Source organism: Mesoplodon mirus (genome assembly GCF_964341445.2).
Source record: "Mesoplodon mirus genome assembly, chromosome: 2".
In the NCBI taxonomy this organism is placed as follows: domain Eukaryota; kingdom Metazoa; phylum Chordata; class Mammalia; order Artiodactyla; family Ziphiidae; genus Mesoplodon; species Mesoplodon mirus.
Genome location: NC_138977.1, coordinates 101950929 through 101969541, shown reverse-complemented (window position 1 = coordinate 101969541; position 18613 = coordinate 101950929). Strand labels below are relative to the sequence as shown.

The 18613-nt window shown below is 33.8% G+C and overlaps 1 protein-coding gene across 2 annotated transcripts in view; it reads left to right on the top strand.

The window, feature by feature from the left end:
- The window catches only part of EPHA5 (EPH receptor A5), a 315334-nt gene that overhangs the window by 214789 nt on the left and 81932 nt on the right, over nucleotides 1-18613 (top strand). For both annotated transcript variants that reach the window (XM_082634798.1, XM_082634797.1), the window contains one exon: nucleotides 1257-1416. In XM_082634798.1, coding sequence (XP_082490924.1) covers nucleotides 1257-1416 — 160 coding nt within the window. The remainder of the gene's footprint in view (nucleotides 1-1256; nucleotides 1417-18613) is intronic.

The window sequence follows — 18613 nt, the reverse complement described above, 5'->3', positions numbered from 1 at the left end:
AATATAAATTGATACAGCCACTATGGAGAACAGTATGAAGGTTCCTTAAAAAACTAAAAATAGAACTACCATAGGACCCAGCAATCCTACTACTGGACATATACCCTGAGAAAACCATAATCCAAAAAGAGTCATGTACCACAATATTCATTGCTGGGCTATTTACAATAGCCAGGACATGGAAGCAACCTAAGTGTCCATCTACAGATGACTGGATAAAGAAGATATGGCACATACATACAATGGAATATTATTCAGCCATAACAAGAAACGAAATTGAGTTATCTGTAGTGAAGTGGATGGACCTATGGACTTTCATACAGAGTGAAGTAATTCAGAAAGAGCAAAACAAATACCTCATGCTAACACAAATATATGGAATCTAAAAAAAAATTTTAAAAAGTACTGAAGAACCTAGGGGCAGGACAGGAATAAAGGCACAGACGTAGAAAATAGAGTTGAGGACACAGGGAGGGGGAAGGGTAAGCTGGGACGAAGTCAGAGAGTGGCATGGATATATGTACACTACCAAATGTAAAATAGATAGCTAGTTGGAAGCAGCCACATAGCACAGGGAGATCAGCTCAGTGCTCTGTGTCCACCTGGAGGACACAGAGATAGGGAGGGTGGGAGGGAGACGCAAGAGGGAAGGGATATGGGGATATAAGTTTATGTATAGCTGATTCACTTTGTTGTACAGCAGAAACTAACACACCATTATAAAGCAATTATACTCCAATAAAGATGTTAAAAAATAAAAATATATATATAAAATAAAATTTAAAAAAAAATTAAAAAAGAAATCAAATTCACTAAAGATAAAAGGCATAAGTCTTACCTGGCTGTATATCAGACATTGTCACCTTCCTCTATAAACAAGCAGCATGTTAGTTGCAATAAATCATTTATGAGAAAAACAAGCTCACAATTAACAATACTAAATTAGAGTTTGTAAAATAGTGTATCTCCTAGAAATTTTATTTTTAAAATTTACATATCTGTTTCTGCCCAAGGCAAGTGTGGCGGATGGGTGGAGAACATATCTTACATCTATGAGTTCTAGAAAATAGTTTAATAAGGTTCTACATAACTAACACAACTAGGATGCATAGGATTTTGTTTGTAAAATATCATATTTGTACTAATAGAAAATACATTAGTTTCTGAATTTTTTCTTATCTTCGATTCTGTGATTTTCTGTCATTAATAATTCATTATTTGACTTCTTTTTATTGCATATACATGTGTAATCCAAGGACCAAGAGACCAGCTATACAATTATCAAATCTAAAGAGACAACTATAACTGCAGAGGGCTTGAAACCAGCTTCAGTATATGTCTTCCAAATTCGAGCACGCACAGCAGCAGGCTATGGTGTCTTCAGTCGAAGATTTGAGTTTGAAACCATCCCAGTGTGTAAGTCATTTTAATTACTGTCAACTCATATCTCTGTAATGGTTACCAGAAAAGAGTCATTTGATCAATACTCTCCCTGGGCATTCTGTCAGTCTCCCGCTTCTTCTCTCTCTCCCAGGCATTACTCCTTCAGGTAGGAAGCATCTGTCATGCTATTATGGGAGGTTAGCGGGTTAACACATCAGTCCCCGATCCTCAGCATTTAGTCTACAGGGAGATGAAACATCAGGAGAGCCTTAAGAGCTGTTTAAACCTTGCTTTTAAAGACTTTCTTTCCACTGTTGCCGTACTTTATTGAATTATGCCATTTACTTTTTACTTGTTTTATTGAACAATGCTACTAGGCTTAGTCTTTCTATGAAAATTCCACAGGGAACTTTCATTAGTATTGAGTTTGGCAAGAAAATGGTGCTCTAATGAACCAGTCTGATTGTTTTGAAAAAAAAAATCAAAATCTCTGGCAACACCTCTGAGTGGAGGATCCAGAAATATTTCTGGAAAACCCTTCTTGTACCTTTCTTTTCATAAAATAGTAAAGATAGCATGAAACTTTTTCTTCTTTAATGTCAAACAAAATATTTAGATTACTTACTTGTACTAAAGCACACGTTTAAAGTAGGATTAGGAGAAAGCAATAACTTGCCTTGTTTATAGATGAAAGAACTGACACTATTAATGTCTTGTTACGAAGAAAATAACACAGAGAAGTAGTGTGAAATGTCAAGTATGTGTAAATGTATTTGTTTGTACATATACAATACACACACACACACACACACACACATATATATGTATATATATATATACTTTTTAAAGTCAAGTTTTGTAAGAATTACTTATTTTTAAATGAAGAAAATAAAATGCATGTTTCCTCCCTTTGAAAACCAACAAAACAAGACCTTAATTATCAGATTTACTTTGTAATGATTAGGAGAGCTATTAAATTAAAATTTTCATAAACCTATATAATACAGCTCTTTAGAAAATGAAGACATACTTCTGTTTAAAGCATGTTTAACTGAATTATCTAAAAAATAATTTTTAGTACTTTAAAAATAGCTTTCTAAGTATGACTTCACTTGATTTTATACAGATTAGGGTGCCATGGTGAAAAATGATAAATTATTTTCTTTCCATGCAAGGAAAGTCCCATGTCTGAAGTTTAATTGACATATTGAAATTTAAATATTTAATGCTATTTAGAAAAGAGTTTTAAATAAATTTCATATGAATTGATGTAATTAGTCAGAAAATTTCCATAATATTGGCAATGGATTATTCACTCTCATACCTTGGACCCTGATCTTGATTTATGATGAAATATGTATTATATAACCTGGCCATCCTAATAGGGCTTGTTTCTATTTGTGCTTATGTGCTTTGCCAACTCTGGGAACAAAGTCATAGAGTAAATAATATCTCACAATATGCTCGAGTGCTTGGATAATTTTACAAATGAAAAATCTTTAAAAGATTCTAAAATTATACTTAGTTTTAGGATGTTGGCATGTTCAACAACTAGTTTTTCTTCAGACTATTTTATGTTCTTTCCTTTACTTTTTTTTTTAAATAGTAGTTTCCAGGTATGCCAATACCCATCAATCTGATCATTGAGAGAAATAATATGAGGTCATTTTCCATATAATTTTATAAAGTCTCACCTGAAACTTTCTTTTAAATATTTTCCTACATAACTTCTAGAGAGAAAGAAATATCACACAAATATTTTTATTACAAAATCAGATTTTAGTGTTATTATTAATAGATAATGAAAATATTTTAGGGATGTACTGCCTCTACTTTAGTGTAGAATTTTATTTTTACTTGCTTATGTGTACATGTATTTGCAAACAATTTAAGAATGAATTTTTCTTTGTACCAAGTATCTGTTACATACCAACCCCCTTTGACCTTCATGTAGAAATCTTCTGGATACAATTCAGAAAGAATGTGTTCAGCCCCTGTTATGTGTTTGGCTTTGCTAGACTCTGGAGAAGTATACATGAGTAACAAGTGGAAACTTCTCTCCTTAGAATAAGAATACACACTGTTTACTTCTGAAGATTAGAATGTTTGTGTCAAGAACCATTTTAGGATAATAGTTTTGTTCATTATTTTTTAATTTGTCATTAACTCCCTACACATCAAAAGATTGTTCACCCTAGCTACTGTGAGTGACTCAAATAACTTTAAGACATAATCCCTCCCTTCTCCAGGATTATACTCTAATAGGGAGTTAAAGAAGATACACAATTATTATTAAAATAACACTTCATTTTGTGTTATATACCATTCATTTGACAACTATTTGTGCACTATTTTGTGAAATCACTTCAAATATATTATTGAGCAATTATTTACTTAATACTATAATTTAATTCTTCACATACATATATTATTTCCAAAACACAATCTGCAAATACTAGAGACAAGAATTATGGTATCTTAAACATATTTACATTTTTGCTGTCAAAGCTATTGTCAATTTCATTTGGTGGATGACAGCTAACCTGGCTTTAATGAGTCACCATTGTTAAGGAAAGTCTACCTTATCATTCAGGTATATTAGGACAAATAATTATCTGAAAGTCATTACTTTGAACTTAAACTTTACAAAGAATTTTCCAATTGATTATTCAGTTCATAATTGCACGATATGATATATTGACATATGTTCTCGATTTGCTTAATTTTTTAAACTTATTAACTATTAATTTATATTATAATTCACTTACAAAATTGTTATGAAGAGCTTTACTTTTTCATCTACGCTATCTTCTGTGTTAAAAATATAGCCCTAAAACCAAGTGCAAATAATAAAAACAAGAATGCAAAATATTTATTTTAGAAAAACTATTTACCATGAGGATTTGGGTGGAAAATCTCCAGCTTTTTTTCTGTCAGGTTTTAGTTTATGTTTTATAACTGACTGTAACCCACTTTAATTTTGTTGTGCATACAATTAATGTGTTTAAAATTGACCCCTTTTATTATTCCTATTCCCAATGGCGATGATAAAAACATGCCAACAAATACACCTAGCATGAATGAAACCATCCAGCCAACTTAGCTAGCTCTTTTTCTTAGTTTTTTTTCCTTAATATAAATTGTCTTGAAACTATGGAAACATCACTGAATCTTTCTTAGTCTCTACTTGCCCAAGATTTACTGAACACATTTGTGTTTCTTTTATGATTTTTTTTCCTCAATATACTTTCTCTCATCTAATTCTTACCTATTTGATTAAAAAAACTGTATAGTCCAACTGCTAGAATAATGCTATTCTGTTTTTTAAATGAAAAATTCACCAAGATAATTGTAGATTCATATGCAACAATACACAGAGAGCTCTTGCACACTTTGCTCAGTATCCCCAATGGTAACATTATGCAAAACTATAGTATAACATCAAAAGCAGGATATTGGCATTGATGCAATCCACCGGTCTTACATTTCCTTGTACTCCTTTGTGTGTATGTGTGTAGACAGTTATGAATTAAGTTCTGTAAAATCTGGTCACTTGTGAGGGTTTGTGTATTTACCATCACAGTCAAGATATTGAACAGTGTCAACCTCACAAAGATCTCTGCTGTTGCCCCCTTTTTTTTTCCCAAGGGATAACAATTTATTTTATTATTTATTTTATTTTATTTTATTTTTGAATTTTATTTTATGTATTTCTTATACAGGAGGCTCTTATTAGTTATCTATTTTATACATATTGGTGTATACATGTCAATCCCAGTCTCCCAATTCATCTGACCGCCACCACCCCCACTCCTCATGTCCACCAGCTTGGTGTCCATATGTTTGTTCTCTACATCTGTGTTGCTATTTCTGCCTTGCAAACCGGTTCATCTGTATCATTATCTACACTCGACCTATATGTGTTAATATACGACATTTGTTTTTCTCTTTCAGACTTACTTCACTCTGTATGACAGTCTCTCGATCCACCCAAATCTCTACACATGGCCCAATTTCATTCCTTTTTATGGCAGAGTAATATCCCATTGTATATATGTACCACATCTTCTTTATCCATTCATCTGTCAATGGGCATTTAGGTTGCTTACATGACTTGGCTATTATAAATAGTGCTGCAAATAACATTGGGGGGCATGTGTCTTTTTGAATTATGGTTTTCCCTGGGTACACGCCCAGTAGTGGGACTGCTGGGTCATATGGTAATGTTATTTTTCGTTGTTTAAGGAACCTCCATAATGTTGTCCATAGTGGCTGTACCAATTTACATTCTCACCAAAAATGCAAGAGGGTTCCCTTTTCTCCACACCCTCTCCAGCATTTGTTGTTTGTAGATTTTCCAATAGAGCCCATTCTAATGAGCGTGAGGTGGTAGCCCACTGTAGTTTTGATTTGCATTTCTTTAATAATTAGTGATGTTGAGCAGCTTTCCATGTGCTTCTTGGCCATCTGTATGTCTTCTTTGGAGAGATGTCTATTTAGGTCTTCTGTCCATTTTTGGATTGGGTTATTTGTTTTATTAACATTGAGCTGCATGAGCTGTTTATATATTTTGGAGAATAATCCTTTGTCCATTGATTCATCTTCATATATTTTCTCCCATTCTGAGGGCTATCTTTTTGTCTTGTTTATAGTTTCCTCTGCTGTGCAAAACCTTCTAAGTTTCATTAGGTCCCATTTGTTTATTTTTATTTCCATTACTCTAGGAGGTGGGTCAAAAAAGATCTTGCTGTGATTTATATCAAAGAATGTTCTGCCTATATTTTCCTCTAAGAGTTTTAGAGTGTCTGGTCTTACATTTAGGTCTTTAATCCATTTTGAGTTTATTTTTGTGTATGGTGTTAGGGAGTGTTGTAATTCCATTCTTTTACATGTGGCTGTCCAATTTGCCCAGCACCACTTATTGAAGAGGCTCTCTTTTCTCCATTGTATATCCTTGCCTCTTTTGTCATAGATTAATTGATCATAGGTGCATGGGTTTACCTCTGGGCTTTCTATCCTGTTCCATTGATTTATGTTTCTGTTTTTGTGTCACTACCATATTGTCTTGATTACTGTAGCTTTGTAGTACAGTCTGAAGTCAAGGAGCCAGATTCCCCTAGCTCTGTTTTTCTTTCTCAAGATTGCTTTGGCTCTTCAGGGTCTTTTGTGTCTCCATACAAATTTAAAGATTTTTTGTTCTAGTTCTGTAAAAAATGCCATTGGTAATTGGAGGGGAATTGCATTGAATGTGTAGATTGCTTTGGGTAATATAGTCATTTTCACAATATTGATTCTTCCAATCCAAGAACATGGTATATATCTCCATATGTTTGTGTCATCTTTGATTTCTTTCATCAGTGTCTTATAGTTTTCTAAGTCTTTTACCTCCTTAGGTAGGTTTATTCCTAGATATTTTATTCTTTTTGTTGAAATGGTGAATGGGATTGTTTCCTTAATTTCTCTTTCTGATCTTGTGTTGTTAGTGTATAAGAATGCAACAGATTCCTGTGCATTAATTTTGTATCCTGCAAACTTACCAAATTCATTGACTAGCTCTAGTAGTTTTCTGGTGGCATCTTTAAGATTTTCTATGTAGAGTATCATGTCATCTGCAAACAGTGACAGTCATACTTCTTCTTTTCCAATTTGGATTCCTTTTATTTCATTATCTTCTCTGATTGCCATGGATAGGACTTTCAAAACTATGTTGAATAAGAGTGGCAAGAGTGGACATCCTTGTCTTGTTCCTGATCTTAGAAGAAATGCTTTCAGTTTTTCACCATTGATAACGATGTTGGCTGTGGGTTTGTCATATATGGCCTTTATTATGTTGAGGTAATTCCCTCTGTGCCCACTTTCTGGGGAGTTTTTATCATAAATCGGTGTTGAATTTTGTCAAAAGCTTTTTCTGCATCTATTGAGATGATCATATTGTTATTTTCTTCAATTTGTTAATATGGTGTATCACATTGATTGATTTGCACATATTGAATACCCTTGCATCCCTTGGATAAACCCCACTTGATCATGGTGTATGATCCTTTTAATGTGTTGCTGGATTCTGTTTTCTATTATTTTGTTGAGGATTTTTGCGTCTATATTCATCAGTGATATTGATCTGTAATTTTCTTTTTTTTTTTGTAGTACTTCTGTCTGGTTTTGGTATCAGGGTGATGGTGGCCTCATAGAATGAGTTTTGGAGTATTCTTTCCTCTGTAATTTTTGGGAAGAGTTTGAGAAAGGTGGGTGTTAGCTCTCCTCTGAATGTTTGATAGAACTCACCTGTGAAGCCATCTTGTCCTGGACTTTTTTTTGTTGGAAGATTTTAAATCACAGTTTCAATTTCATTACTTGTGATTGGTCTGTTCATATTTTCTGTTTCTTTTATAACTACACTTACTGCCTTCACTAACAACTCCTTTTCCATAACAAATCTTTGGCTACCACTAAAATCTAAACATCCATTTTTAAATCTTGACATTTTAAAAATGTTTTGTAAATGGAATCATACAGTACATGACCTTTAAGTTTGGAATTTTTTCTTAGCATAATTCCCTGTAGATTAATCCAAGTTGTTGTGCATATCAAATCTGTTTCTTTTCATTGTTGCATCGTATTCCATGATATGTACTTACTATAGTTTGTTTAACCATTCACCTGTTGAAAGATATCTGGGCTGATACCAGTTTTTGCTATTATCAATAAAAATGCTATGAACATTCATGTATATATTTTTGTGTCAACCTAAGTTTTTATTTCCCTGGGATAACTATCCAAAAATACAATTGTCTGGGTCTTATGGTAATTGCATGTTTAATTTTGTAAGAAACCAACAAAATGTTCTCCAGAGTGGCTGTACCATTTTACATTCTTACCAGCAACGTATGAGTGACCAGTTTCTCCACATGATTATTTATATTTGGTGTTATCATTATTTTATTTTGTCCCTTTGGACACAGAAGTAGTGGTATCTCATTGTGGTTTTATTTGACATCTGTAATACCTAGTGATGTTCAACATCGTTTCATGTGCTTATTTGACTGCCATTCTGTTTTCAGTTTCCCAACTCCTGTGTACTCATATTACAAATCAAAAATTATAACTTTGATCACATTCTCCTGATCAAAAAAGTTAACAGATACTATTTGCTGTGTGAGAAAGGTCCAAAATTCTCACCCTGGCCTTAGAAACCCTTATAATCTGTCTCTAACAAACCTCTTTATTTTCAATGATTAACTCAATGCTTCAAATATGTAGCAAGTATCTAGAGAATATTTATGTAATATGGATTTGTAACCAGGAGTGGGGGAAGCAAAATATCAGAAAACAATATGATTTCTCAACAGATAATATCTTAAAGTTTCCATGGATTATGTAAATATATAATAATTGACAAAAAGAAACATATTATTTACTAAAGAATATTAATTTTCATAATTAATATCCTTTTAATAGTAGTATGTTTCATCACTCCAAAATTTACTTTGAAATATTCCCCAAACATTCTGCAGTTATTCTTCCAAAACTACATTATAAATCAACTAATTCTTAATAAACATATATAGGAAAATAGGCAATATGCGTGACTAGAGGTTCATATCTTTAAATATTAAAAATTTTAACAAAATGTAAAAGGACAATCATGAATCATACTGGGCTTACTTTTTTTTTTTTAAACCACTGCTAAAGAATGAACAAGTATGAAGATATTGATAGTATCCCATAAATTCTATAAATTTTAAATTTACTTGATGTATTTGGAGATATTATTGATGCTGTCAGGGCAAACAAAGGAATAACTAGTAAAAAAATCTTGATGAATTATTTCCTATGAGAAGAGAGTGGCATGGACATATATACACTATCAAATGTAAAATACATAGCTAGTGGGAAGCAGCGCATAACACAGGGAGATCAGCTCGGTGCTCTGTGTCCACCTAGAGGGGTGGGATAGGGAGGGGGTGGGAGGGAGACACAGGAGGGAGGAGATATGAGGATATACGTAAAGCTAATTCACTTTGTTATAAAGCAGAAACCAACACACCATTGTAAAGCAATCATACTCCAGTTACAAACCAATTATAAAATAATACTGAATTTTATATTAAAAAAAAGAAATAACTCACAAATTAATCAGTGCAAATGAAATAGTCAATAATTAAAACCATCAATGAACTTAAAAAATGGTTCAAACTGACCAGAGGGTAGAGAGCAGAAGCAAGAAGGACTACAATGCTGCAACCTGTGAACAAAAAACACATTCACAGAAGATAGACAAGATGAAAAGGCAGAAGGCTATGTACCAGATGAAGGAGCAAGATAAAACGACAGAAAAACAACTAAATGAATTGGAGATAGGCAACATTCCAGAAAAAGAATTCAGAATAACGATAGTGAAGATGATCCAGGACCTTGGTAAAAGAATGGAGGCAAAGATCGAGAAGAAGAAAGAAATGTTTAAAAAAGATCTAGAAGAATTATAGAGCAAACAAACAGAGATGAACAATACAGTAACTGAAGTGAAAAATACACTAGAAGGAATCAATAGCAGAATAACTGAGGCAGAAGAATGGATAAGTGACCTGGAAGACAAAATGTTGGATTTCACTGCTGCAGAACAGAATAAAGAAAAAAGAGTTAAACGAAATGAAGACAGCATAAGAGACCTCTGGGATAACATTAAACACAACAATATTCACATTACAGGGGTCCCAGAGGAGAAGTAGAGAGAAAGGACCCAAGAAAATATTTGAAGAGGTTATAGTCAAAAAACTCCCTAACATGGCAAAGGAAATACCCACCCAAGTGCAGGAAGTGCAGAGAGTCCCATACAGGATAAACCCAAGGAGAAACATGCCGAGACACATAATAATCAAATTGGTAAAAATTAAAGACAAAGAAAAATTATTGAAAGCAGCAAGGAATAAATGACAAATAATATACAAGGGAACTCCCATAAGGTTAACAGCTGATTTCTCAGCAGAAACTCTACAAGCCAGAAGGGAGTGGCATGATATACTTAAAGTGATGAAAGGGAAGAACCTACAACAAAGATTACTCTACCCAGCAAGGATCTCATTCAGATTTGATGGAGAAATCAAAATCTTTACAGACAAGCAAAAGCTAACAGAACTCAGCACCACCAAACCAGCTCTACAACAAACGCTAAAGGAACTTCTGTAAGTGGGAAACACAAGAGAAGAAAAGGACCTACAAAAACAAACCCAAGGGCCTCCCTGGTGGCGCAGTGGTTGAGAGTCCGCCTGCCGATTCAGGGGATACGGGTTCGTGCCCCAGTCTGGGAGGATCCCATATGCTGCGGAGCGGCTGGGCCCGTGAGCCATGGCCGCTGGGCCTGCGCATCCGGAGCCTGTGCTCCGTAACGGGGGAGGCCACAACAGTGAGAGGCCCGCATACCGCAAAAAAAAAAAAAAAAAAAAAAAAAAAAAAAAACCAAAACAATTAAGAAAATGGTCATAGGAACATACATATCGATAATTACCTTAAACGTGAATGGATTAAATGCTCCAACCAAAACACACAGGTTTGCTGAATGGATACAAACACAAGACCCATATATATGCTGTCTACAAGGGACTCACTTCACACCTAAGGACACATACAGACTGAAAGTGAAGGAATGGAAAAAGGTATTCTGTGCACATGGAAATCAAACATAAGCTGGAGTAGCAATACTCATATCAGATAAGGTAAACTTTAAAATAAAGAATGTTACAAGAGACAAGGAAGGACACTACATCATGATCCAGGGATTGATCCAAGAAAAAGATATAACAATTATAAATATATATGCACCCAACATAGGAGCACCTCAATACATAAGGCAACTGCTAACAGCTATAAGAGAGGAAATCAACAGTAACATAATAATAGTGGGGGACTTTAACACCTCACTTACACCAATAGACAGATCATCCAAATAGAAAATTAATAAGGAAACACAAACGTTAAATGACACAATAGACCAGAAAAATTTAATTGATATTTATAGGACATTCCATCCAAAAACAGTAGATTACACTTTCTTCTCAAGTGTGCATGGAACATTCTCCAGGATAGATCACAACTTGGGTCACAAATCAAGCCTCAGTAAATTTAAGAAAATTGAAATCATATCAAGCATATTTTCTGACCACAACACTATGAGATTACAAATCAATTACAGGGAAAAAATGTAAAAAAATACAAACACATGGAACCTAAGCAATACATTACTAAATAACCAAGAGATCACTGGAGAAATCAAAGAGGAAATCAAAAAATACCTAGAGACAAATGACAATGGAAACATGATGATCCAAAACCTATGGGATGCAGCAAAAGCAGTTCAAAGAGGGAAATTTAAAGCTATACAAGCCTACCTCAAGAAACAAGAAAAATCTCAAATAAACAATCTAAACTTACACCTAAAGGAACTAGAGAAAGAAAAACAAACAAAACCCAAAGTGAGCAGAAGGAAAGAAATCATAAAGATCAGAGCAGAAATAAATTATATAGAAACAAAGAAAACAATAACAAAGATCAATAAAACTAAAAGCTGGTTCTTTGAGAAGATAAACAAAATTGATAAACCATTAACTAGATTCATCAAGAAAAAGAGGGAGAGGACTCAGATCAATAAAATTAGAAATGAAAAAGGAGAAGTTATAACAGAAACTGCAGAAATACAAAGCATCCTAAGAGGCTACTACAAGCAACTCTATGCCAAAAAAATGGACAACTTGGAAGAAATGGACAAATTCTTAGAATGGTATAACTTTCCAAGACTGAACCAGGAAGAAATAGAAAATATGAACAGACTAATCACAAGTAATGAAATTGAAACTATGCTTAAAATCTTCCAACAAACAAAAGTCCAGGACCAGATGGCTTTACGGGTGAATTCTATTAAACATTTAGAGAAGAGCTAACACTCACCCTTTTCAAACTCTTCCAAAAAATTACAGAGGAAGGAACATTCCCAGTCTCACTCTATGAGGCCACCATCATCCTGATACCAAAACCAGACAAAGATACTACAAAAAAAGACAATTACAGACCAATATCACTGATGAATATAGATGCAAAAATCCTCAACAAAATACTAGCAAACAGAATCCAACAACACATTAAAAGAATAATACACCATGAACAAGTGGGATTTATCCCAAGGATGCAAGGATTCTTCAACATAAGCAAATCAATCAATGAGATACACCATATTAACAAATTGAAGAATAAAATCCATATGATCATCTCAATAGATGCAGAAAAAGCTTCTGACAAAATTCAACACCCATTTATGATAAAAACTCTCTAGAAAGTGAGCATAGAGGGAATGTACCTCAACATAATAAAGGCTATATAGGACAAACCCACAACAAACATCATTCTCAATGGTGAAAAACTGAAAAGATTTCTTCTAAGATCAGGAACAAGCCAAGGATGTCCACTCTCACCACTATTATTCAACATGGTTTTGGAAGCCTTAGCCATGGCAATCAGAGAAGAAAAAGAAATAAAAGGAATACAAATTGGAAAAGAAGAAGTAAAACTGTCACTGTTTGCAGATGACATGACACTATATATAGAGAATCCTAAAGATGCCACCAGAAAATTACTAGTGGTAGCCAATGAATTTGGTAAAATTGCAGGATACAAAATTAATGCACAGAAATCTCTTGCATTCCTATACACTAATGATGAAAAATCTGAAAGAGAAATTAAGGAAACACTCCCATTTACCACTGCAACAAAAAGAATAAAATACCTTGGAATAAACCTACCTAGGGAGACAAAAGCCCTATATTCAGAAATGTATAGGACACTGATGAAAGAAATTAAAGATAATAGCAAGAGATGGACAGATATACTATGTTTTTGGATTGTAAGAATCAACATTGTGGGCCTCCTTATTGGTGCAGTGGTTGCGAGTCCGCCTACCGATACAGGGGATGCAGGTTCCTGCCCCGGTCCGGGAGGATTCCCCCATGCTGTGGAGCGGCTGGGCCCATGAGCCATGGCTGCTGGGCCTGCACATTCAGAGACTGTTGTCCGCAATGGGAGAGGCCACGGCAGTGAGAGGCCTGCGTACAGCAAAAAAAAAAAAAAAAAAAATGAATCAACATTGTGAAAATAACTAAAATACCCAAAGCAACCTACAGATTCAATGCAATCCCTATCAAATTACCAATGGCATTTTTATGGAACTAGAACAAAAAATCTTAAAATTTGTATGGAGACACAAAAGACCCCGAATAGCCAAAGCAGTCTTGAGAGAAAAAAACGGAGCTGGAGGAATCAGATTCCCTGACTTCAGACTATACTACAATGTTACAGTAATCAAGATAATATGTTATTGGCACAAAAACAGAAATATAGATCAATGGAACAGGATAGAAAGCCCAGAGATAAACCCATGCACTTATGGTCAACTAATCTATTACAAAGGAGGCAAGGGTATAAAATGGAGAAAAAGACAGTCTCTTCAATAAGTGGTGCTGGGGAAACTGGACAGCTACATGTAAAAGAATGAAATTAGAACACTCCCTAACACCACACATAAAAATAAAAATTCAAAATGGATTGGAGACCTAATGGTAGGGCTGGACACTATAAAACTCTTAGAGGAAAATACAGGAAGAACACTCTTTGACATAAATCACAGCAAGATCTTTTTTGATCCACCTCCTAGAGTAATGGAAATAAAAACAAAAATAAACAAATGGGACCTAATGAAACTTAGAAGGTTTTGCACAGCAAAGGAAACTACAAACATGAAAAGATAGCCCTCAGAATGGGAGAAAATATTTGCCAAAGAATCAACAGACAAAGGATTCATCTCCAAAATATATAAACAGCTCAGGCAGCTCAATATTAAAAACAAAACAAACAAAAAAAAACAATCCAAAAATAGGCAGAAGACCTAAATAGACATTTCTCCATGGAAGACATACACATGGCAATGAAGCACATGAAACGCTGCTCAGCATCACTAACTATTAGAGAAATGGAAATAAAAACTACAATGAGGTTATCACCTCACACCAGTTAGAATGAGCATAATCAGAAAACCTACAAACAACAAATGTTGGAGAAGTTGTGGAGAAAAGGAAACCCTCTTGCCCTGTTGGTGGGAATGTAAATTTATACAGCCACTATGTAGAACAGTATGGAGGTTTCTTAAAGGACTAAGAATGTAACTACCACATGACCCAGCAATCCCACTACGTTGCATATATCCAGAGAAAACCATAATTCGAAAAGACACATGCACCCCAATGTTCTTTACAGCACCATTTACAATAGCCAGGTCATGGAAACAACCTAAATGCCCATTGACTGATGAATGGATAAAGATGTGGTACATAGATACAATGGAATATTACTCAGCCATAAAAAGGAACAAAATTTGGTCATTTGTAGAGATGTGGATGGATCTAGAGACTGTCATACAGAGTGAAGTAAGTCAGAAAGAGAAAAACAAATATCGTATATTAATGCTTACATGTGGAACCTAGAAAAATCGTATAGATGAACTGGTTTGCAGGGCAGAAACAGAGACACAGATGTAGAGAACAAATATATGGACACCAAGCGGGGAAAGTGGAAGTTGGGGCAGGGGTGGGATGAACTGGGAGATTGGGATTGACATGTATACACTAATATGTATAAAATGGAAAACTAATAAGAACCTGCTGTTTAAAGAAAAAGAAAAGAAAAGAAAATTCAAAAAATAAAAAATAGAAAGAAAGAAAGCCTAAGGAAGGAAGGTAACTTCAAAAAAGAATGCTGCAAACTTTAAAAAATAAATGAAAATATAGTTTTAAAATTCTGTCTCACAGCCCCTTTATTTAATTGCCTATTGTACAAAAAGATCTGATTTCAGTGGACAACAGATAAAAACATGTAAGTAAGAACATTTGTGATTTGACATTACTTACAATGTATTTTCATAAAATATATTAATTTAAATATTTTTGAAAATTTTTGGCATGCCATTAACAATTGTTTTATTGCAAGATATTATCCTCTACCTACATGCACATTTTAGCACATTGTTAATTTAGAGATCTTGGCAATTACTAAAAAATGAAGCATTTTACACTTCTAAGCACCGTATTTTTTTCTCAAAATTAATACTTTGGTTAGTCTGAAATTGCCCTGTTTTGATACATACTTCTGATTAATCATGCCTGCTTCCTCCAAAACCCTATCTTTCAGAGTCCCAAACTGGCACATTGAGACCAGAAAGATTTGTTAGAGTCAGATTAGAAGGGCTTTTGAAAGCATGATGGAGAATTTGGAAATTTTTTTTCCATAGGCAGTAGGTATCTATTAGCTTTTTATTCAGAGAAACATGATCAAAGTGATATTTTCTGATATTTCATGTGAGTACATAGAAGTCAAAGGGAGCACTTAAAAAACATATGAACCATATTCCAGCAGATTTGAATCAAATAAGTGAGTGTTGGATGAAATAAAAAGTAATGCATGGGGAGAAACATAAAAGAAACACAAAAATATTTGGTGATTAAATGTAAGTAGGGGTTAAGAAAAATTCAGTGCTGCTTAAAAGAAACCAGAAAAAGATAAAATTTGTCTGGTTTGTTGGTTTGATTTATGGTATATTTATATATTGATGCTTTTTTTTTAAATGCCATTGGGGTGGATGTGGTATAAGGGTTTATTTTAAACATGTTTATTTTTATGTGAAAAGAAAATCCAAATAAAGGGAATAGAGTTTTGTTTTTTTAATACAATGATTAGCTGAAGACAAATAATAGTTGGAGATATATATGTGGGACTCGTCAGCTTATAGTTAACTGATGCCATGAGCAAAGAAATATCTATGAGAGGTAGGGAGAGAAAGAGGTAGAAAGCGAGAAAGATAGAAAGAGATAGAAAGAGAGATGGAAAGAAGTGGGCAGGATTAAGAACCGTCATTCATCAGGAATTGCTTACACATAAAATGTTGGAAGAGAATTCAGAGCCAATAGAACTTACAAAGCAGTGCTTCAGAGTGGGAAAAGAGAAAACAGCTCATCTGATGTATAGAAACAAGAGAAGAGTTTAAAAGGTGGAGTGTATGTTCAACAAGGTCAAATACCTCATTATAGTGTATGGTAAGGTAAATGGAGAAGTACTCATTACACACGGCAAATATATCATGCATAGAACTCAAAGGCAGAAGAGAGGTTTCAGAGGAAATTTAGTAATGTTGGTTCTCAGAAGATGAGGCTGGTTCTAGATGACTCAGTCAAGATGCTGAAAAATAGGAGAGAATAAGAATAACAAATAAAACAGGAGATAATATGTATATGTAATATCTTCTATTTAAATAAGGCTGGCAATAGTTGAAGTACGATGCTAAGTGTTATCTCTAAACAGAAATATAATGATCCAGGGAAATTATCCCTAACTGGAGATTAATGAAATGAGACTTTACAAGGTTAAATAATTTACCTTAACCCAAATGAATAGTAAATGTTGGACCTGTTTTCAAATTCAGTTTGAACTAATAATATCAGTAAGTTTATGTATAAGAATTTGTTCTCTCCAAGAGAAATTATCTGTTTAGGCTTGTAAGTAGTAGAGAAGCAGTCTGTAAGGAAATGATAATCTCTCCTGGAGGGAGATCTTTAAAGATCATTATCTTGGAAGAGATAAGAAAGATTCTAACAGGAGAGTTAGGTAAAGCAAAAGAAGAGTATAGAGTTGTATTTAACCATGGAGTTCAGACTTGATCACTCTCTTTTATCTATAAAGTTTATCATTTCTAAAATGTGGGAAGTTAGAATGGATTAGTCTACTGAGAAAATGAGGAAGACATTATGGGGATGACTTTGTAAGGAAATTAAAAGAGAGAACCAAAAGCTTTGGAGCACAAATGAAATAACATTGAACTTATTTGGACCAAATTTTGCATGTTTTTCTCTAGAAACAGTGCCACCTGCCAAAAAGAAAGTTGACTGAGAAAATAAGTAATCTGAATTTAGAAATTAATAAAGCAAATCTTGGGGAAGGCTACTACTAGTCATAATGGAGTAGCTTTGCCCTACTACATTTATACTGTTCACCAGTAATAAATTCTCTACCACACACCTTAGCATCAGAGGATAGGAGAAAGCAGGGTAAAGGGACCTTGAATTGCAACTATTATTATCCAAGAAGAGGGAGGGGAAGAGTATAGATTTCTATTGTAAGTAGTAGTTTTCCTCATACATGAACCACTTGTTGCCGATATTGGGCTCTTGAAGACTCACCTGAAAGGGTTGAAAATGTAGATCAGTGTAAGAAGGTTGTCAGAGAGTCAGTCAATTTTGGTTAAAAGAATCAATGATGAGGTGACAAGACTAGAAAGGGTGGCATTTAATTGTCCAAAACTATTGATAGGGCCAAGATCATGTAAGAGACTGTCAAAAACAGAACATGAGATGTATAGTTGTTATTAGTTTTGGTGACTTAAAATTCGTTATCATGCCACTCTGAATTTATGAAAATGATAATGTCATTAAACAATGAGCATGCTAAGTTATCCTACTGAGGGTTTCTTGAGAACATTAATAAAATTTATTTTGCTCTATAAGTTTCTTATTTTAATCAACTTAGCTACCAGCACAAAAGAAAAAGTCCCTTGCTTTTTTAGGTACAATTATCTAATTATGTCCATATTCCTCTTATGATAGTAATTGTGTTATTAAAATATAAAATATTTCATCTAAATTCATGTATTTAAAAAAGATCATGTAAACAAATCTAATCTTACTGTAGATACAAAGTTCTAAATGTATTCCTTGATATTTTTGAAAAAGCGTTCCTACTAATAAAGTATATTTAGTGATTATATTCTGCTTGATATTATAGTTTTTAAAATTATATTCATAGCCACATCATTTGGACATTTTGGACATTTCAACCTATATCTATAAGAGAAAGTCCTATCTAATATAATGAGACTTATTTTTTCCTAGAGAACAGCCACATGCAAACTCTAAAAATGTCAAATCTCATATACTTAGCACCTCCTATTTAGGAGGTGTTTGAAATCAAAAACAAAGTTCCATTTTGTCTTGCAAACCTAAGATTGCTAAATTAATACTATACAAACGATGACATTCTTTTTTATGATAAGGAAATAATCAGTGACTTAGTGGCTCTTTCAAATTTCCATTTGGAGAATAAATATTTTCTCCTAAAGATGTCTTTTCAATTACACACCATTGAGAAG